The sequence below is a fragment of the Nannobrachium achirus genome, assembly GCF_963921795.1.
Source record: "Nannobrachium achirus genome assembly, chromosome: 5".
In the NCBI taxonomy this organism is placed as follows: domain Eukaryota; kingdom Metazoa; phylum Chordata; class Actinopteri; order Myctophiformes; family Myctophidae; genus Nannobrachium; species Nannobrachium achirus.
In genome coordinates, this window is record NC_137814.1 from 1933206 (window position 1) to 1956750 (window position 23545).

General features: G+C 43.2%; 1 protein-coding gene across 3 annotated transcripts; it reads right to left on the bottom strand.

Moving 5' to 3' along the window:
• Positions 1–2954: 2954 nt before the first annotated feature.
• LOC308284508 (inhibin beta A chain-like) lies at positions 2955–23545 on the bottom strand. Of its 3 annotated transcripts, XM_080725150.1 has the most exons (9): positions 23451–23545; positions 21335–22151; positions 21228–21293; positions 20785–21192; positions 19069–19410; positions 12814–12974; positions 8638–8987; positions 7709–7782; positions 2955–7057 (listed from the first exon to the last, which is right to left on the bottom strand). In XM_080725150.1, the coding sequence occupies exons 4-9, from the start codon at positions 20897–20899 to the stop codon at positions 6759–6761; spliced, it is 1341 nt and encodes a 446-aa protein (XP_080581276.1). In that variant the 5' UTR covers positions 20900–21192; positions 21228–21293; positions 21335–22151; positions 23451–23545; the 3' UTR covers positions 2955–6758. The 3 variants fall into 3 exon arrangements, with proteins under 3 accessions (XP_080581276.1, XP_080581275.1, XP_080581274.1); XM_080725149.1 differs by having other exon boundaries at positions 21264–22151; XM_080725148.1 differs by having other exon boundaries at positions 20785–21017; positions 21066–22151.

Consider the following 23545-nt stretch of genomic DNA (forward strand, 5'->3'; position numbering starts at 1 on the left):
ACTATGAAAAGTGATGACTCATCACTAAACCATCACTAAAGCATAGTTTTATGGGGACCGTTTTTAGCCCAACGAATGTTTTTCATGCAAAACGAATGCTTACATTGGATTCAGGATCCCGAAAAACACCTAGTTTGATCCCTCACATGCTACTTAAAGCATATTTATGTTTAGTATTATTGTACTGTATTGTAAAGTCTATGAGAGCCCAACTTTGATTGGCTCCCACAAGTTTCCCAAGACAAATCTGTGATGTCGCTATAGCCAAAATGTTTCCATATGACATGTTCTAACTGTGTGCCAAATTACATGCTTCTATCATAAAGTGCACGATTCCATCAAAATACTGCCTGAAACGGACTAAACGGACCCATACGAGTCCTTTTGGTTTAATTTTACGCTCTCAAGAGTCAGGTTTGTAGGACAGGGAACAAACTGCCCTCAGTCTGATCTCACTGCACACACACACACACACACACACACACACACACACACACACACACACACACACACACACACACAGAGGAGAAAGGAGCAGGTAGTATTGTAACAGAGGAGCCATGCTGTCTGTTCCACTTTATACCGCTAGACAAAAGGGACCAGGGTTTGATTTCCCTGCTATTGATAGACAAGACACAGTGTGTGTGTGTGTGTGTGTGTGTGTGTGTGTGTGTGTGTGTGTGTGTGTGTGTGTGTGTGTGTGTGTGCGTGCGTGCGTGCGTGCGTGCGTGCGTGCGTGCGTGCGTGTGTGTGTGCGTGCGTGAGTGCGTGCGTGCGTGCGTGTGTGTGTGAGAGAATCAGTCAACAGCTAAACAGAACTGGACCCAAAACATTTTTCGGTCTATTAGACGTCTAATATACGTCTAAAGGCTCGTCTAAAATACGTCTAATATACGTCTAGATTTGAAAGTTTTTTAGACGTCTAAGCTTAGACTAGACGTTGATTAGACGGCTAATAGACGTATATAAATAGACCGCGACGTTTATATATAGACGCAGTCTATTTATATACGTCTATTAGCAGTCTAATCAACGTCTAGTCCAAGCTTAGACGTCTAAAAAACTTTCAAATCTAGACGTATATTAGACCAACCTCTAATAGACGTCTATTGCTCAGTGGGAATAGACTGCTGGTTTTATCTCCTACCAGGACCTCTGGTACTGCTGGTTTTATCTCCTACCAGGACCTCTGGTACTGATGGTTTTATCTCCTACCAGGACCTCTAGTACTGATGGTTTTATCTCCTACCAGGACCTCTGATGGTTTTATCTCCTACCAGGACCTCTAGTACTGATGGTTTTATCTCCTACCAGGACCTCTAGTACTGATGGTTTTATCTCCTACCAGGACCTTGGACCCCCAAAGGCAAAGATTTAAGTTAAATATTGTTCACTTTAAATATATATATATTCAAATATTTACACAAATGTACAATTCTAAAAAAATAAAATAATAATAACAGATCTTCAAGCTCATAGCACGGCACAAAGTGACTTGCAATGATCTTGTAGATCTGCTGTTCTGCCAAAGTATAAAACAATGGTTAAAGTAGTTAAAGGGATATTCCACTTTCAAAAAAAAAAACTTTTTGTCATTGTATGGTCTAATCAGGCTTGTATGAACACCCTGAACAGTTTTTAATTTTCTTCATTCAGTATTTATATATTTGATGTAAATGTTACCAGGCCCTCCAGGCTCAGGGCCTTTCCCCACACACACTCATTGTAACTTCAAACTCCATTTTAACCATGATAAATTCATTAAAAACACCCATTATTTTTTCTGGGGACACATACTACCCTCCTAATACGTGAGCAGGCCGTGTTTTTTCCATAACGTTTTTCATGTATTTTTTATATATTTTTATTGTATTAAATTATTTCCATTTTCCCAAAGAATTATTAAAAATACATGAAAAACGTTATGGAAAAAACACGGCCTGCTCACGTATTAGGAGGGTATGAGTCACCAGAAAAAATAATGGGTGTTTTTAATGAATCTATCATGGTTAAAATGGAGTTTGAAGTTACAATGAGTGTGTGTGGGGAGAGGCCCTGAGCCTGGAGGGCCAGATAACATTTACATCAAATATATAAATACTGAATGAAGAAAATTAAAAACTGTTCAGGGTGTTCATACAAGCCTGATTAGACCATACAATGACAAAAAGTTTTTTGAAAGTGGAATATCCCTTTAAGATCTAAAATGACAGATGCTGTTTTAATGTTTTAACATTAAAACCCAAATCAAAAGAAAGGCTCTACAACATTCTGTTTAATGAGAAAATAAGTTATATAAAAATGTCAGCAAGCGTAGTTCATATTTGAAGATTAATTGTTCAAGAATTCTCACCCTTCAAAAAATGAATATATTGTAGTGGGACCCCGATTTGCTAGGTATGCACGCTGACCAGTCAGCCAAAGTGCCAGGCACGTTGGCGAGAGCCAGCGCACATATCGTATAGCCTACAGTATCATACTAAATAATGTGTGATTCCTTGTTCAGTTCTAGACAACATATTCAGTTGCTGTTTGGGAGGGGCTTACAGTACATGTACAGCATGTAGCAACATATTTGTTTTTGAAGGCTAATTTCAATTTAGCCCTAACTATAGGTTAGGCCTAAATGGGTTAAGAGAGCCTCCAACGCGTCATGATGTAATACAAGATAAGTAAAGGAGTAGTTCACCCCCAAAATGACTTTATTTCATTGATTGATTGATTACTCACACCACAGGGACTTGAGTTTTTTTTGTATTCGTCGCATTCCTAAGACAAAGACAATTATTATAGTAAATTTACCCCCATTGATTCTGGATGGGGACCCAAAATGTTCTTATGGGTCCCTCTTGAAAATGAGACGTTGCATCTCAAGGGGCGATGTTGCATTTCAATAAAATCTTACACATTCATTTGGCTCAGAATCAATGGGGGTAAATTTAGAGTCAAGGGTCAAGTAAATCTACCCCCATTGATTCTCACACAAATGCATTTGGGTCCCCATCCAGAATCAATGGGGTTACGTTTACTATAGTAAAAAAAATGTTGTCTTAGGAATGCGACAAATGCTAAAAATATATTATTGAACTCAAGTCTCCATGGTGTGAATAATCAATAGAAAAACATTAATTTTAGGGGTGAACTACTCCTTTGTTTTAACATGTCTGCATGGCCGTCTCTGTACACAAGGAACTCCAAAGTTAACTGGAAGTGTTCCAGAATATTGGTGTGGTGCAAATTCCAACAATCAATTTCTGCAATAATTATGGTTTTGATGTGATAATGATGATGATGATGATGATGATGATGATGATTGTATCTTGCTCTCTTATATCAAACAGACAGAAAGCATGTTTACTGTATCAAAAATTACACCATTTATAAACAATATGAACACATAGAGACGTGAAGGGAATATGATATGGCATCTGTTGTATAGTATATAAAGTAGTGGTTCTCAACCTTTTCAGGCCGCGACCCCCAAAATAATCATATTGTAACTGGGGACCCCCCCACCCTGACGAGCACTAAGAGTTGAGGCATTACATTTTGTATACACGGTTCTATTGTAGATCTGCTATTTTCACAATGTCTGCCTCGAATATTTGACAATTTGACCAATGTTTAATTTGTTATTTTAGAGGTATTAAAAAGCCCTTAAATCGTCACTTTAGAAATGTGCAGATAACCCTCTAAATACACTTAAACCTTATGTTGTTTTGTTTACTGTTGAGAGAGAAAACAATGTTGCACATTAAGTCAATCACCTGGGGACCCCCCACAATAATTTGGGGACCCTCCTGGGGGTCCCGACCCACAGGTTGAGAACCACTGGTATAAAGGGCTGTCCATACTGCCTCCGACCACCGAACGTTTCGTCTGAGACGTTCCAACTTCCCGACGTGCATCCTTTCCGAAATAATTCGGGGTAATGTTTTTCAGAAGATGCGAGAGACGTCATTGTGTAGTTGAACCGGACCTTTCTGACGAACAGTTTGGTGGTTGTAGAGACAGTATGGACAAGAGCCTAAAGTCACATTAAAAGTCAGCAGACCTTTGCTACAGTAAGTTCACATTACTTGTCCTCTTGATGTTTTCATTGCATGGGGGAAGGGGGGGGGGGGGGTCCATATTACAAATAAAACAAACATTTTCTATGCCAAGGCTTCCCAACCGTTTCAGGCCGTGACCCCCTAAAATAATCATATTTGAACTGTGGACCCCCCTCCCCCCCACACACACACCCTGACAAGCACTTGGAATTGTTGGCATTACATTTAGTTTGACTCGGTCACACAGATAAATTATTGTGAAAATTGCCGATTTACAAGCTCACAACTTTAAAATTGCTTTAAAATCGCCCTGTAAAAACACTTACAGGCGGCAGCCATTCGCAACTGGCAATAACAAACCTAGCCCAGCCTCCCCTGACCCTTCTTTGTATTTACCTACTGTATATCTTTTTTTGCACTGTTTATTATATTTTTATTTACCTTTTCTTTTATATATCTACTGCATAGTACTGTGTTCTATCCGTCTGTCATTCAATGTTATATGAGATACTTCAATGCTTTCCTAGGATCTCCTTTTAGTTGACCTAGTACCAGTGAACTGTACCGTCATGAAACTGTACCTTTTTCTATGCAAACTTATAATAAAGTCTTCAATCAATCAATCAAAAACGCCTCGCAGTGCGAGGCGTTGTGAGCTTGTAGATCGGCTATTCTCACAATGGTTGCCTCTTTCTTATGCAATATTTGACAATTTGGCCTTAAATTGTCACTTTATAAATGTTCAGATAAGCCCCTTACGGTGTACTTAGCAATACAAACCCCCAACATCAATCCTCCAGTTCTAGGCAACACAGAAGGGTGGAACGTTTTACTTATTTCCACAGAACAACTCAAAGGTATGTTAATGACAGTTCAATGTTGAGAATGGGTGGTCTTCCCCTTTAAAGTCTTCTCTCAATTATCATGATGACAAAACTGATGACAACGTAGGGTTGAATGCTTCTAGGGCTCCTATTGGCTCTACTCGCTGAAGACCCGCCCTCCTCGTTGCCCTCTCAACCAATAATAGCATTCGTTTCCGCGGTTGCTTTTCCGGACCGGAATTTCCAGTGGCTTCCAAACGGTAGTCCGTACTTAGTGACGTCATCGTTCCCTTCGTTCAGGTTGTTCTTTTACAGTCTATGGTCCAATGAATCACAACAGCAGCAGAGCAAAGTGTTCAACAAGGGGAATTTGGGCAGAACGATTCATCGTCCGTCCGGCATCATGTTCTGGATGTCCCTCTCAAATCCCCTTGCCACTGACTGTATTTAGCAGCCTTTATTATGTTTTCCCCCTCATAAGTTTTAACTGACTAATTATTTCACACAACACGGGGGTTACAATATGAGTTGTACTGGATTTATGTTACAGGGAGATATGTTTGATCGTTTGTTCTGATTTATTGTTTGATTGATTTGTTGACTCCGTTGTAGGGAGTGTTCATGCACACCTGTGCTCACTTAGACCTGATTACCTGACAGCTAAACCATACCCGTGGGTTTGGGGTAAAGCTGTGCTGTTTAGCTCACTATAACTTGGACTCTGATAAGGTGAATAAAACACTGTTTTGTAACAGAACCCTGACTTGCTGCTTGAACATTGAAACTATTTTTGCGTTCTTTAGTAATTTTGGAAGGTTGAATCAAGTGCCTTTGGCCAAACACTACCCTCACTACCCTAATACTACCCTAACACTACCCTAACACTACCCAAACACTACCCTCACTACCCTAATACTACCCTAACACTACCCTAACACAACCCTAACACTACCCTAACACTACCCTAATACTACCCTAACACTACCCTCACTGGAGAGCACAGTGTGACAATGAGCAACCACACCAGGGACGTGCAGAGAATGTAAGGGAGGCAGGGGCTGACATTTCTAAAAGGGCCTTTTGGTGGAAATAGCAGACCTCCAAGCTCACAACGCGTCGCAGCGCGACACGTTGGAGGTCGGCTATTTTCCGTGCTTGATACCACACTGAACTAAGCATAATCAAGTGAATACTGGAGATGTGGCGTAACGGCATGGATTTCTACACAGAGAGGGCAATTCTTTCAACTTACGATGCTGCATTCAAGTTCAGGAGAGTTTGGACAAGGCAATTCTCTTGAATGCTGCCTTCAGGTATGGCATGGAAAGAGGGCTTTTGCAGGTGTTTAGACAGATATCTGGTGTTGTGTTTATAGACGTTCAGGTGTTTAGACAGATATCTGGTGTTGTGTTCATAGACGTTCAGGTGTTTAGACAGATATCTGGTGTTGTGTTCATAGACGTTCAGGTGTTCAGACAGATATCTGGTGTTGTGTTCATAGACGTTCAGGTGTTTAGACAGATATCTGGTGTTGTGTTTATAGACGTTCAGGTGTTTAGACAGATATCTGGTGTTGTGTTTATAGACGTTCAGGTGTTTAGACAGATATCTGGTGTTGTGTTCATAGACGTTCAGGTGTTCAGACAGATATCTGGTGTTGTGTTCATAGACGTTCAGGTGTTTAGACAGATATCTGGTGTTGTGTTTATAGACGGTTGCGTCCCCTCTCAAATGAGCACTTGTCCGGTCGGGCAACCTGAAAGCAAACTTCACCGTACCTGCCCCCAAAGTTTTATGTACCCATGCCAGGGGCAGGTGGGCAAGCCTTAGTGTCTCTGCCTGCGGTCTACGGATCGTCCGCCCCACGGTGGCGACGGCGTCATCAGGAGCAGCCGCACTCCTCCACGATCATGTTGTGGATGTCCTTCTTGATGATCTTCTGCTCCTCGTTGTAGTACAGCATGCTCATGGCGCGCAGCCGCGTGGGGATGCAGCAGGAGCGCACGGCGCCCTGGAAGGGGGCGTAGCCCCGCAGGCGGTAGTGGCTGATGACCGTGGAGTGGAAGGAGAGGGTGGAGGGCGGGGCCATGCCCGCCACGTGGCCGCCCGCAGGACACTCCCCCTCGCAGTAGTTGGCATGGTAACCGGGCGGCGCGATGATCCAGTCGTTCCAGCCGATGTCTGTGGAAAGGAGAGCAGAAAACAACACATGGGTTTTATAGAAACAGGGAAAAAAACAAGGTATTTTTGCTAAACTAATGGCGTAAAATGTTCGTTGGCTACCTTTTTTAGTTGAAAACTAAATAAAAACTAAGCTGCGCTTCCTTAAAGGAGTAGTTCACCCCCAAATTACTTTTTTTCTATCGATTACTCACCCTATGGAGACTTGAGTTCAATAATATCCTTTAGTTTTTGTCGCATTCCTAAGACAATAATTTGAGGAGACTCTTTGTAGGCACATTGATTCTGGATGGAGACCCAAATGCATTTGGGTCTCCATCCAGAATCAATGGGGGTACATTTATTATAATCAAATTATTGGCTTAGGAATGCAACGAAAACCAAAAACTGTTATTGAACTCAAGTCTCCATAGGGTGAGAAAAACTGTTATTGAACTCAAGTCTCCATAGGGTGAGTAATCAATAGAAAAAAAGTAATTTGGGGGTGAACTACTCCTTTAAGCTTAGCCCAGCACTAAGTGCCATAGGCTTTTTTGGGTGTATCCTTTTAGTTGACCTTGTACCAGTGAACGGTACTGTCATGAAACTGTACGTTTTCCCACAGTATGTACACTTCTAATTAGTTTTCAATCAGTCAGTCATGTGTCATACCTTTAAAGTTGACGTAGAACTGACGCTTGCAGCAGACACGTATCTTCCCATCACACTCCAGACCCCTCTTGGCCCTGCGGTGGGAGCAAGGTTGTTGTAGTGGAGTTAACCAAGACTAACCAAATAACCAACACTAATACTAATTAACTTAAACTAAGTGTTAAAAAACTAATACAAACTAGCAAACCTGCTCTAATTGAAAGTAATTGAATCAGGAAAAAAGATGGATGTCAAAACAAACTAAAACTAAACTATAATGATCATTATTGTGACCATCAAGGTTGCAGTTATGAAAAGCTCCACCGGCTGTCAGTCAGTCAGTCAGTCAGTCAGTCTCGTCATGTCACACTTTTGCCTCATTTCTCACATGGCCCTCTTCTAGTGCCACCATCAAGCCGATTTTAGCAAAACACATTTTTGGACACTGCTCCCACAGATTTTGCCCTAAATTCACGCAAAGCGGTGCACAGTATCTCTAAAGTCATGTCATCAACATGGATCTGTCCCATTTCCCATATTCCCTCCTGATTGGCTACCATTGCCTTCTAAAGTTTGTTTATGCGACCTGACGGTCGCTTATCTCCCGATTAGGGAGTCTTAAGCCCGTATCATAGTCGGTGTAGTCTTTTCGAGTCTTTTTGAGTCATGAAACTACAACGTTACATCATTCCTCGCGGTGGAGAGCTTTCCACCGCGAGTCCCGACACGTCTCTCTGTTTTTACTATCAGACAGACAAGCTCTACACCCCGTTCACTGATTGGTCGACCTGAACCGGTCTAGACGTGGTAAAGGACTTCACCGTGGGCCGTGACTATGATGGCCTGCACTTATTTTCTGACTTGAGGTGGAAAGCTTTCCACCTCAAATTTGCGGTGGATAGCTCTCCACCGTACACTCTGATACGGGCTTTACTGGTTACTATTCTAACCTGGGGTGGGAGTGGTCCGGTCCCCCGGCCCGTAGCATCATCATGAGGAAGGGGCGGTGGGACTGGTCTCTGACGCTGCTCGCCCCCGCGGCCCCCGCGGCCCCCGCCAGGACGGGCGCGGCCCCCGCCAGGACGGGCGCGGCCCCCGCGGCGGGGCAGAGCGGGCAGGACACTCGCAGCTCCAACCCGCGGTGCCCGCCGTCTAGCAGGGCCTGCAGCCTGCCCAGCGGTACGGGCAGCGTGTGCCAGCCGCTACGCCGCGGGTCCACCGCCTTCTCTGAGACCAGTAGCTCCTCCCCCTCCGCCTGGGTGTGGTCTGACTCCGCCCCCTCCGACTGGGTGTGGTTGACCTGCGGACATCGGTGGGGAAAGCAAATAGTCTGTGAGCCAGGACACCAGATATGGGGTCATCAGTATCACCTGGGGGGATTGATTCTCATAGTGATTTTTGGGTAGGAATACATCCCTAGTGTTAGGAAACATGTGATAGCCTTGCAGCGGCGGTAGCTTTCTGTGTGTTATCACTTCATTTATAACAACCTGCCAAAACATAGTTTTCAAAATCCGAATGAAACATTCTACTGGTTCTCTCTTATTATTGATCCTCTGCAGAGCCGGCCCCAGGAAATAATAAGCAGGGGGGCCTTAATTTTTCCAGGGTGGGCACTATATATATATATATATATAAATGCTCACCTATACAATAAACAGCAACACAGTTGCCAACAACATCTCTGGCAGGAGAGGAATCATTAAAATAATGGTCATAGATATTTGCATGCATTCAATAACCCAGCAAATAGCCAAATATGAGCATATTTCAATCCATAAGGTCAAATCTCATAAGAGTATGCCTTTAAAAGCCATTTAAGATGTTTATACAACTAGAATCTTTACACACATGCTTCCAGATAATTCATGATATAATTCCACTGCGCAAACAAGGTCATTTCAATAATTCAATCAAGCTCTCACTCAGTCTGCGCTGGACTGGTCGGAAAAGAGCTGATCAGCTCCCAGTTTAAACTATATGCTATAACATGACATACATGACATACAGTAGGCTACAGTATGTCCTCACCTAGCCTACTGCACTCATCCACATTCCTGCTACTTGGTGATTTTCACACCTTAATCCCATAGAAATGCAAATGTAGGCACTCCATTGAATAGAGAAAAATCAACGCCCATGAGTCATTGTTTTAATAATGTAAAACATCTCCACGGCGGGAGGGGAAAAGCACTGCACAGGCATTCACACAGACATCATCACAAGAGTGTGTCCATAATCGGCTAGTTTCGGCTACTATAGGTTAACATTATCCTAATACTGTAGTATTAAGTCACCATCTCCACGGCGGGAGGAAAGTTGAAAAACAAGGCTAAAAGTAATCACCAACGACAACAACCTATTGAGCATTAATCGTGATCTCCACGGAAGGGAAAGGGAGAAGAGAAGGGGAAAAAGGTCTACCTGCTGCTGGAACAACCGGCATAGTTTCACTACCAGGGCTGGGTCAGCTGTAGACTTTTGTGGCTTTTTGAGCCAGTTTCGTCCATGATTCTCTGTTCTCACTTCTCTGCTCTCACTGAAAGTAGTTGAATTCCCCTCCACAACAAACAACACAGGTCGACGCATGCGTTGCACGTCAGGTGCTACAGCAAAACAAACCCGACGCGCACCGTGCAGGGGCGGTTCTATGAATCGTGCAGTGGCGGTTCTTATGAATCGTGCAGGGGCTTTTATTATTGCATTTTCAATATTTTCTATTAATTAATTTGAAGATGTATATATTTTATAATAATCACAAAGAACATAAAAATAACCTAAATTTAAAACCTGTAAAAGATATTAAAATAATGGTGTTCTGGGGTACTACTGCCCAATCTGAACTGGGGGGGCCCAAAGGGCAATTTGGGGGGGCCGGGCCCCTCCGGGCCCCCCCGTGGGGCCGGTACTGATCCTCTGTCTTTGAAACATAGTTGGGATAAAGTAAATTGGTAAATAGTTGTCCCTCCTGACCTATAGTTCCTCTATGCCTACGGTCCTGACAAGCATAATGACAATATAGTCTTTGCAACAAAAATGTATTATTAAAAAACAATCCGAATAAAAAATAAAGAATAATATAGATATCCTATAATATTAGATTTTTATCCTAAAAAAATGGGTCGTCTGGAGTTTCATCTTTAAAAAATGGCTCCCCTGAAAATAAGTTTAGGAAACATTGTGTTAAAGGAGCACTTTTTCAACCTGTCAGAATAATATGGTCCCATTTCTATCTACTTCCTCTGTGTCTCAGTCACAGTTCAGAAACCCTGCTAACAGTGACATCATCAATGAGTCACAGTTCAGAAACCCTGCTAGCAGTGACATCATCAATGAGTCACAGTTCAGAAACCCTGCTAGCAGTGACATCATCAATGAGTCACAGTTCAGAAACCTTCCTAGCAGTGACATCATCAATGAGTCACAGTTCAGAAACCCTGCTAGCAGTGACATCATCAATGAGTCACAGTTCAGAAACCCTCCTAGCAGTGACATCATCAATGAGTCACAGTTCAGAAACCTTCCTAGCAATGACATCATCAATGAGTCACAGTTCAGAAACCCTGCTAGCAGTGACATCATCAATGAGTCACAGTTCAGAAACCTTCCTAGCAGTGACATCATCAATGAGTCACAGTTCAGAAACCCTGCTAGCAGTGACATCATCAATGAGTCACAGTTCAGAAACCCTCCTAGCAGTGACATCATCAATGAGTCACAGTTCAGAAACCCTCCTAGCAGTGACATCATCAATGAGTCACAGTTCAGAAACCCTGCTAACAGTGACATCATCAATGAGGAGTCCAAGCTAATAGAGAGAGCAGGCGTTCTGTTCCTGGAAAGTCAGCCAATGGAAGACATTGTTCTCACATTAACCACAGATGACCAAACCTGACCGCCATGTGTCACTGCTAGCCGGGGCCCCTCTTCAGCTAATTTAAATATATAGGTTGAAGCAGTGTTCAAAGTGGGGGTGCGTGTACCCCTGGGGGTACGCAGAGGTACTACGTACAGGGGGTACTTGAGAGAAAATGGAAACATTTATTTTACTGTTATGTTTAATGATAAAACACATCTATGTGAACGTGCTGCTCTGTAAAGCTTTAACCAAATGAAGGACACATTTTACTGTTACTGAATAGAAAAAAAGGCTTAAATTATGTCAACATATTGACATAAAAACTGGACCTTGATGTCAGTATTTTCTAATCAAAATGTTGCTGTGGATTAAAGGGGGTACTTGGATTTAGCAATCAGGAAAAGGGGAACTGAAAAAAAGTTTGAGAACCACTGAAAAGTATAACAAAAATCTAAATAGTCAAGTAAAAATACATTTTACTTACTTAACACTACTTGAGTAAATGTGCTTATAGCTGCAGTGGCGTGAAGTAACTAAGTACATTTACTTAAGTACTGTACTTAAGTAAAATTTTGAGCTATTTCTTTTACTTTACTGGAGTATTTACATCTCAGAGGCAAATGTTGTACTTTTACTACACTACAATTATTTGACAACTTTAATGTACTAGTTACTTTAATTTACTAGTTACTTTAATGTACTAGTTACTTTAATTTACTAGTTACTTTAATTTACTAGTTAGCCTACTTTGTAGATTTTGATTATTATTACAAAACATGCAGTAACCACTCCATTTGAAATGAACAGATCTCCAAGCTCTCAAGGTCCTGGTACTTATATAGAGCTCTGCATGGTCAACTGACCTGCTAGAATGGTACAGTATGAGCATAGCAGGACCCTGAGGTCAGCCAATCAGGGTGGGAAAACATTTAACCCATTTAGGCCTAGAATTATTGAATGCTTTAACCAGTGAAAAATAGCAGATCTACAAGCTCGCAGCACGGTACTCGGTGCCGTGCTGTGAGCTTGTATATCTGCTATTTTTTATATTTAAAGCATAAAATATCGCATAATAATGTGTTCAGGCCTAAATGGGTTTAATGTACTTCTTAAAATACATGTATCATGCATGTTGCTAAGGTATGGCAACATGACTGGTGTCTTGCACGCGCGTGGCATGTTGCCATACCTTAGCTTTTGCTGAACTGACGCCACTGCTTTTACTGAAGTGATATGTGAGTCGTGGTCCCAGGCAGCCTCCACTGACCTGCAGCAGAGAGATGGTCACCTTGCCTTTGGAGCGGCTGCCTCCACCTCCTCCTCCACCCTTGGTGATCTTCAGGAAGAGCCAGATGCTGGCCTGCTCCACCACGGAGGAGCCCCCACCCTCCTGGGAGAGGTCAAAGGTCACGCTGGAGGAAGAGTTTCCTGCATGGGGGAACACAAGCAAAGGCAGTTTAGCCTGTTAGCATGTCTGTTAGCATGTCCACGTGATTACAGACAGACAGACAGGGTGGGTGACACAGGACAGACATACTACAGGAGCAGAGAGATACAGATAAAGCTTCAAGAGTGAAACATCATTTTAAAATGAAAAAAATATAAATATGAATAAAAAATAAGATGTAACGCTTTACATCTACGCTCTCAAGAGTTCTGCTATACAACCAAAATGTGGAACGCCCTACCGAAGGCCTTAAAGGAGTGTGGTTCCCTAGCATCCTTTAAAATCGCCCCGAAAAACCACTTACAGGCGGCAGCCATTCGCAACTGGAAATAACACACCTAGCCCAGCCTCCCATGACCCTTCTTTGTATTTACCTACTGTATATTCTTTTTGCACTTTATTTTATTTTTATTTTATTTTTATTAACTTTTTTTCCTGACTATATCTACTGCATATAGTACTGTGTTCTATCCGTCTGTCATTCAATGTTATATGAGATACTTAAATGGTTTCCTGTGGAAATAAGCTTAGTCTTTTCTAGGATCTCCTTTTAGTTTAGTAGACCTTGTACCAGTGAACTGTACCGTCATGAAACTGTACTTTTTCCTATGCAAACTGACAATAAATCAGTCAATTATTGTTAACCATCTGCATTACTTACTTTACCAGAGGTCTTGCTTATATAAAAACATTCATTATACCAGCAATAGACACCAATATAATACCAGACATGTAGCGATGGGTCGATTTACAGCACTTAAGCCAAGAACTAATGCAATGAAGAATACAGTCATGTACAGGACAATGACTTTTTGGAACTCTCTACCAGTATGTATTACATCAATTAACAGTAAAAGGCATTTTAAGAACAGACTAAAGCAGTTTCTCATACATCCGGATTAATTGTAATTCTGTATATAATATTCACTGCATACCATGTAACATTATCTGAACGCACTAACCGTGTTTTATCTGATTATAGGCTATATATATTTTTTTTTTTTATATTTGTAAACATACTGTATGTTATTTGCTTCTTCTTTTTTTTTGTATGTATATTATTTTCTGTGGACCCCAGGAAGAATAGCTGTTGCCAGGTGTAACAGCTGATGGGGATCCAAAATAAACTCATACACAATTACAGAATGTAGAAGAATTGTTATTTTGTTAGTTTGTCTGTTATCTCTCCTATGGCACCAACATCAATACAGCATGGAAAATCTTATATCCAACGATAAAATAAATATATTCTAAGGTAAATGTCACCAAAAGTTGGCCGTTGGCTCAAATGCTGAATAAATAATGGACCTTGATGTGAAAAAAAAGAGTTAGTATTGTTAGATTCTGAGCCTTTGGGAGCAGCAGATTGTCACACAATGCAGGAGCAAAAACACAGCTGCTGAACAAAGACAAAGCAAGCATTATTATGATGTCATTATGATTATTGTTTCACTCTGTTTACTGCAGCCAGAGCTGAATGGCTGAGAGAGAGAGAGAGAGAGAGAGAGAGAGAGAGAGAGAGAGAGAGAGAGAGAGAGAGAGAGAGAGAGAGAGAGAGAGAGAGAGAGAGAGAGACCGTCTGTGAAGCCAGACAGAGGTCCCTGGTTCTGTTCCCAAGGCCTCTGCAATGTGCCAAAGTGTCTCTGAGCAAGGCCTAACTGACCCTAACCCCTGTACCCCCACATGCAGCACCCACTGCTCCTGCTGCTTAGGATGGGTTCACCCATTAAAGGAGTAGTTCACCCCCAAAATGACTGTTTTCTATTCAGTAGTCTCGCTATGGAGACTTGAGTTCAATAACATTTCTTGTATTTGTCCCATTCCTAAGACAAAAAATGTATTATAGAAAATGTACCCCCATTGATTCTGAATGGGGACCCAAATGCATGGTTATGGATGGGGACCCAAATGCATGGTTATGGATGGGGACCCAAATGCATGGTTATGGATGGGGACCCAAATGCATGGTTATGGATGGGGACCCAAATGCATGGTTATGGATGGGGACCCAAATGCATGCATTTGGGTGAGAATCAATGGGGGTAAATGTGCTTGATCCGTAACCCTAAATGTACCCCCATTGATTCTGACCCATTCTTTTTTCTTTTTTCTTTTTCTTAGGAATGCGACAAATTAATATTATTGAACTCCAGTCTCCATGGTGTGAGTAATCAATAGAAAAATAGTCATTTTGGGGGTGAACTACTCCTTTAAGTCCTGGAATTATTTTATACTTAAGCTATTGAAAAAAACAGATCTACAAGCTTGCTTGTAGATCTGCTATTTTTTTTAAAAACGTAAAAACGTGTGCAAATCTTTGAATATCGTTTTCAAAGCAAACCTTTGTAACTCAAATGTCCTGGAATTATTTTATACTTAAGCTATTGAAAAATAGCAGATCTACAAGCTTGCTTGTATAGATCTGCTATTTTTGAAAAATCGTGAAAATGTGTGCAAATCTTTGAATATCGTTTTCAAAGCAAACCTTTGTAACTCAAATGTTTGCTTCTGGGGGGAAATTCTAGCCAAATACCTAGAATTTCTGCAGTCTTTGACATGACAAAGGTCAAAGACATGAAAATGTCAAAGACAAAATACTCTGTTACTTGTGACAAAGTATTTCTATATTGCAGTATTGATTATATATATGATATGATATAGTGATATGATATAGTACTTTATTGTCAGTTCACACTGAAATTTGTCTTGCGAGACAGCAAGTCATGTATGCGACACATAACATATATACAAACATTTAACACAGGTAACAAAAACAAGACAGGTTTACATACATAAGGATAATATAGACAAGAGCAGTGTTCACCGCTAAGCCTACCTATGGCCAAGCTCCTGGTTAAGCCTTAAAGTCGACTGATGGACAAAGGACCTTTTTAGTCTGACCTTATTGTATTCTGGAACACCGTATCTCCTTCCTGAAGGCAGCATCCTATATTCTCTATGCAACACATGGCTACTGTTAGAGGTAATATTTCTTGCCAACCTTAGAATGCTGTTATCATACGTAGTCGTATATAGCCTCTGAAGTGGTTGTCCAACTATCTTTGAACAAATGTTCAGTTGTTGCAGCAGTTGTGACTTTAGGGCTGCAGACAGACATCCATACCAGGTGGTACTACAGTACTGAAGAACACTCATAATGACAGACATGAAAAACATAAGAAGAATCTGTCTACTAGCACCAAATGATCTTAAACGGCAAAGGAAGTAGATTCTTTGCTTTGTTTTCTTACACACAGATTCAATCTGATCTTTCCATGACAAAAGATGGTCTATATCTATCTATCTATATCAGACAGACAGACAGATAGACATGTGTCATCAACAGAATAGCGTGGAATAGCATGTTTCCTGTTTCACCCCTAAATATAATCCTCCACAACATGAGCAGCCTGGTCTAAAAAAAGACGGACACAGGTCGCCGTCCACCAGGAATGTTGTTCCATTCAGAAATATAGACCGTCTCTCTCTCTCTCTCTCTCTCTCTCTCTCTCTCTCTCTCTCTCTCTCTCTCTCTCTCTCTCTCCATTAATTACAGAGACTGTGTGAGTGTGAATGAGGGTGATTATCCACGGCCGGCAGAGCACCGGGTATTCTGCGCCCGCGTCGGCTGGCCTTTGAGGGTCCCCGTTTAATTGAAGACTTCACTCAAAGGGAGACTATTTATAGTAGGAAGCCATTATGCACTTTTCTGTAGGCAAACAATCCAGCGGAGAATGTGTTTTGTCACGCGCTGGTTCCACCGGCCGCGACAAAGCTCCAGGGTGACCCACGGAGTGATGTGACCGTTACTGCTGCTTCCCCTGTGGAACGCCCTGCATAACCCGACCCAAAGGATGACCCAGAAACTGACCCAATACCTGACCCAGAAGATGACCCAGAAGATGACCCAGAACCTGACCGAGAAGATGACCCAGAAGATGACCCACAAGCTGACCCAGGCATGGGGCTGCCACATGACCTGTGCTTTCTAGGTAAATGCACGTCAACACAGAAGAGCTGCCTGAACACCCTGGACGACGCTCCACGCGTCCCAGACTCTTCTCCCTTCTCTAAAACACCCTGGACGACGCTCCACGCGTCCCAGACTCTTCTCCGCGCGTCCCAGACTCTTCTCCCTTCCCTAAAACGCCCTGGACAACGCTCCCTGCGTCCCAGACTCTTCTCCCTTCCCTAAAACGCCCCGGACGACGCTCCACGCGTCCCAGACTCTTCTCCCTTCCCTAAAACGCCCTGGACGACGCTCCACGCGTCCCAGACTCTTCTCCCTTCCCTAAAACACCCTGGACGACGCTCCACGCGTCCCAGACTCTTCTCCCTTCCCTAAAACGCCCTGGACGACGCTCCACGCGTCCCAGACTCTTCTCCCTTCCCTAAAACACCCTGGACGACGCTCCACGCGTCCCAGACTCTTCTCCCTTCCCTAAAACGCCCTGGACGACGCTCCACGCGTCCCAGACTCTTCTCCCTTCCCTAAAACGCCCTGGACGACGCTCCACGCGTCCCAGACTCTTCTCCCTTCCCTAAAACACCCTGGACGACGCTCCACGCGTCCCAGACTCTTACATGACTCTTACTAGTAGAGCTACACAAGCTTCCACTAATGCTGATTGTCTTGTTCCAAAGCCCAGCAGCTCATCTGGACGCCAGTCTGCCTTCTCAGAAAAGAAAGGGGAGAAAACTCTGGAATTCTCTCCCTTCCCACTGAACTACCCATTCAAACCAGGAAATCTGTGTCAAATCTCTGTCGTTTTAGATTTTAGCTAAAAAAATGTAAAATGATTAAACATTTCTCAAACCCTTTAAAAAGTGATCCAAATATAGCAGATGGTGAGCTTGCATGTCTGCTATTTTCGAGAACAACTGTTCTAAAAACATTGCAGCTGTTGTGCTGCTTACACACACACATACAGTACCTACACACACTGCATACACACACACACACATACAGTACCTACACACACTGCATACACACACACACACATACAGTACCTACACACACTGCATACACACACACACACACACACACACACACACACACACACACACACACACACACATACTGTACCTACACACACTGCATACACACACACACACACACACACACACACACACACACACACACACACACATACTGTACCTACACACACTGCACACACACACACACACACACACACACACACACACACACACACACACACACACACACACACACACACACATACTGTACCTACCTACACACACAGTCAAGCATTGGAGCACTGCAGGCACCACTCTAAACACATTACTCTTACGACCAACACACAGATGTGATTTTAAAGTCCTACTGATCACGTATAAAGCCTTACATGAGCACTAAGAGTTGAGGCATTACATTTTGTATAACATGGTTCTATTGTGAACATAGCAGATCTACATGCTCACAACGCCTCGCAACGCGGTTATTTTCACAATTTCTCTAATCTTTGACAATATGTCTCTAATATTTGACAATTTGGACAATGTTTAATTTGTCATTTTAGAGGTATTAAAAAGTCCTTAAAGGGGAAGACCACCCATTTTCAATATTGAACTATGTCATTAATATACCTTAGAGGAGTTGTGTGGAAATAAATAAAAAGTTCCCCCTCTTCTGTGTTGCCTAGAACTGGATGATTGACTTTGGGGTTTGCATTGCAAATTACAACTTGATGACATCACACATTGTACTTTACAATACAAACCCCCAAAATCAATCCTCCAGTTCTAGGCAACACAGAAGAGGGGGAACCTTTTTATTATGTCCACACAACTCCTCTAAGGTATATTAATGACATAGTTCAATATTCAAAATGGGGTGGTCTTCCCCTTTAAATTGTCATTTTAGAAATGTGCAGATACCCTCTATACACTTAAACGTTATGTTGGTTTGTTTACTGTTGAGTGAGAAAACAATGTTGCACATTAAGTTAATCATCTGGGGACCACCCCGAAATAATTTGGGGACCCCCCTGGGGGTCCCGACCCACAGGTTGAGAACCACTACAGTATAAATAAATCCATTATCCTTATGGTTACCTGGCTCTGCGAAGGTGATGACCTCAGACGGCGGTTCGGGGGGCTGGGGGTCCGCCTCGGCCCCCCCGATGCCCCCGTCCCGTAGGATCTCCACGGAGCCGTCCTCGCCCACCAGCGCCACCTGCAGCTTGCGGATGGCGTTGAGCAGGGCGGCGCGCGGCACGGCGCGGTGCGAGGTGAGGTTGGGCCGCCCGCCCAGGTGCAGCATGCTCAGGATGTGAGTCTTCACCGCCTCCACCATGTCTGAGGAGACCAGGGAGGAGGAGGAGGAGTTGATCCTCACCGAGGAGGAGGAGCAGGAGGAGCATGAGGAGGGGGAGGGGGAGGGGGAGGAGTCCTCTCCTGGGGACAGGGGGGGGGGGGGGGATTTGGACAGAAAATCATGATTTTTGATCTAGCCGTGGATGGAAAAAGTACACACATGTTTTACTTAAAGGCCCGCTGGCACGCCCCGAAATTATAATAGTATGATACAGTAGGTCACATGGTCTCTCTGAAAACTCTGAAAACAGTCTGAAACTCATGTCCCAGTGTAATCTGCCCCTCGCCCTCCTCTATATTAACCACTTGAACCCATATTCCCATATTCTTAGAACTTAAGCCAACAATAGCCGATCTACAAGCTCACAATGAGGCGTTGTGAGCTTAGATCGGCTATTTTCAGCAAAGGTTTTCCTTTCTACAGGTTTGGTGTAGGGGGGGGGGGGGGGGGGGGGGGGGGGGGAGCAGACTAAGTGCAGAGTGAAAGGTCAGGTATCGATGTGGTTCAAGTAGTTACTGTAAATATCTGAAAACATGAATCCAAAAGGGACCGTACCTATGCTCCCCAGGTTCTATGTTCCCCATTTACCCCCCAAAAAAAGGTTCTATGTTCCCCAGGTTCTATGTTCCCCATTTACCCCCCCAAAAAAGGTTTCTATGTTCCCCAGGTTCTATGTTCCCCATTTACCCCCCCAAAAAAGGTTCTATGTTCCCCAGGTTCTATGTTCCCCAGGTTCTATGTTCCCCAGGTCCTATGTTCCCCATTTACCCCCCCAAAAAAGGTTCTATGTTCCCCAGGTTCTATGTTCCCCAGGTTCTATGTTCCCCAGGTTCTATGTTCCCCAGGTTCTATGTTCCCCAGGTCCTATGTTCCCCATTTACCCCCCCAAAAAAGGTTCTATGTTCCCCAGGTTCTATGTTCCCCACTTACCCCCATCAAAAAGGTTCTATGTTCCCCGCTCAACTTACAATAGGTTCTATGTTCCCCAGGTTCTATGTTCCCCAGGTTCTATGTTCCCCACTCATCCAAAAATGCAGGAAACATTCCTTTATAATTATTAATAACAACTCAAAACACCCAATAATGGGGAGAGATTACGAATACTAGTGGGACAGGGGGCACTAGGGACATCTGGACACCATACTTTTGTCATGTCTGGGCATCTGGACGAGTGGGCACCTGGACATCTGGGCAATAGGGACATGTGGGCATTTGGACGAGTGGGCACATAGACGGGTGGGCACTTAGGGGTGGAGACATCTGGGCACCTGGGCAAGATGTCCCACCATTTCCTGCATTTGAGTGGGGAACATACTATTTTTTTTGTGGGGAACATACAGTAGATCCTGTTTTTGGTTGAGAGGGGAATATAGAACCTTTTTGTGGGGGAAGTGGGGAACATAGAACCTGGACCGTACCTGTGTTCCCCTCCTGGTCAGTGGAACCAACAGTACCTGTAGGAGGAGGAGGAGGAGGAGGTGTGGGGGATCCAGACACCATGAGGAGGAGAAGTCCTGAAGACGTCATCATCAACAGACCCAGCCAGACACCTCCAGTCCAGGACCCCATGATGTCTCTCTCTCTGTGTCTCTGTGTCTCTCTACCTCTCTCTCTCTCTCTCTATCTATCTCTCTCTCTCTCTCTCTCTCTCTCTCTCTCTCTCTCTCTCTCTCTCTCTCTCCAAACCCTAAGATGCTGTCTGTCTGTCTGTCTGTCTCTCTCTCTCTCTCCAAACAGGAGAGTGTTTTTTGCAGGTTGTTCAGTCCGAGTATATCAAAAAGGCAACTGGCTTAAGCAGGCCGAAGCTTGTGATTGGCTGCGCAGAGGTGACTAAAGTCTGGGGGGCGGAGATACACCTAAACCTACCTTAACCCTAAACCTAACCTTAACCCTAAACCTAACCTTAACCCTAAACCTAACCTTAACCCTAAACCTAACCTTAACCCTAAACCTAACCTTAACCCTAAACCTAACCTTAACCCTAAACCTAACCTTAACCCTAACCTAACCTCGTTAAAACTAACGCTGGTGATTGCTAACCTGGTGAAACGCTAACCTGCTGACGCTGGTGAATGCTCTCTCTCTCTCTCTCTCTCTCTCTCTCTCTCTCTCTCTCTCTCTCTCTCCCCAACACCTCAGATGCTGTCGAGGACGCTGTGGTCCGACAACCGCGATACAGACCAGAGTCCCCGCCCGGACGAGTGGGCTTACACTGGATTCTGAGTGGGGCTCTGAACATCAGAGGCAGCGCCACAGATCACGGGTCCGCAGCAGTGTGCCGACGGGCCGGTATTCCGACACTAAAACTAACCCTAACTCTACCCCCCAACCCTAAACCTAACCTCAGTAAACCTTACCTCAGTAACTAACCTGCCGACGCTAAGTAACTAACCTGCCTTACGCTAAGTAACTAACCTGCTAACTAACCTGCCGACTCTAGTCGGAACAGCGGATAGTCGGGATAGTGAGCGGACCCCACAGATCACGTCCAACCCAGATTTGGATAAAAAAAAAATCTCAAATGCGTTCTCCTGCTATGCCGCAAAAACTGTGGAACACTTTACCGAAGGCCTTAAAGGAGCACCAATCCCTAACACCGAAAAGCCACTTAGAGGCTGAAACTGTACATTTTCCTATGCAAACTTCTAATAAAGTCTTCAATCAATCCATCATCTATCAATCATTCAATCAACCAATCAATCAATAGACAAGGTGGCGAAGGCAGTCCTGAGGACGAGACGAGGCGGTTTGCCTTTGACACACAGACGGCGGTGAGGGGAAACACTAAGGATGCCCAGCTGTGAGGAGAATGGAGATGTGACTGGATACACACACACACACACACACACGCACACACACACACACACACACACACACACACACACACACACACACACACAGATGAATGGTTAACTGTGGGCTTGCACACGTATGTTATCTTCATTATTTCTTTATTATATATCAGTCATGTTTGAGAACCACTGAACTAAACTATTAACACTAGTTAACTAGAATATTAATTAACACTAGTTAACACTGGAAACCACCGGTCTGGACAATAGCCTAGTGCATCTGCCTCTGGTCTGCTACAACTAGTTATCAACTAGTAAACACTGCTAGACAACTAGTTATGACTTCTACAACTAGTTATCAACTAGTAAACACTGCTAGACAACTAGTTATGACTTCTAGACAACTAGTTATCACTGCTCGACAACTAGTTAACACTGACAACTAGTTATCACTGCTAGACAACTAGTTTAACACTGACAACTAGTTATCACTGACAACTAGTTATCACTGCTAGACAACTAGTTATGACTTCTAGACAACTAGTTATCACTGCTAGACAACTAGTTATGACTTCTAGACAACTAGTTATCACTGCTAGACAACTAGTTATGACTTCTAGACAACTAGTTATCACTGCTAGACAACTAGTTATGACTTCTAGACAACTAGTTATCACTGCTAGACAACTAGTTATGACTTCTAGACAACTAGTTATCACTGCTCGACAACTAGTTAACACTGACAACTAGTTTTCACTGCTCGACAACTAGTTAACACTGACAACTAGTTATCACTGCTAGACAACTAGTTAACACTGACAACTAGTTATCACTGCTCGACAACTAGTTAACACTGACAACTAGTTATCACTGCTAGACAACTAGTTTAACACTGACAACTAGTTATCACTGACAACTAGTTATCACTGCTAGACAACTAGTTTAACACTGACAACTAGTTATCACTGCTAGACAACTAGTTATCACTTCTGGTAAACAGATTAACGTCAGGTCCGACCAACAACAAGATGCAAGTAGTGGATCTGGAGCTGTTGTTCATAAAAACTGTATATTTATAGAATTGTTGTTAATATAAGTAACTTGTTAACAGTAGCAGTGATGATAGCAGCAGTAGCAGCAGCAGCAGCAGTAGTCTAGTGTTAGAAGTTGTATTGATACCAGCAGCATTAGAAGAAGCAACATTACAAGAAGCCAGTAGTCAATAGAAGCTGTATCAATGGTAGGAGTCAGACTAGCAGTAGCACTAGTAACAGTATTAATTGTAGTTGAGGATGAAGTATTAACAGTAGTTGAGTATTAATACTTACTGTATGTCAGGAGCAGGTCTGGTCTCTGTGCTCACACTGTGTGTAATGAGTCTGGACGAGAGAGCAACTCTCTCTCTCTCTCTCTCTCTCTCTCT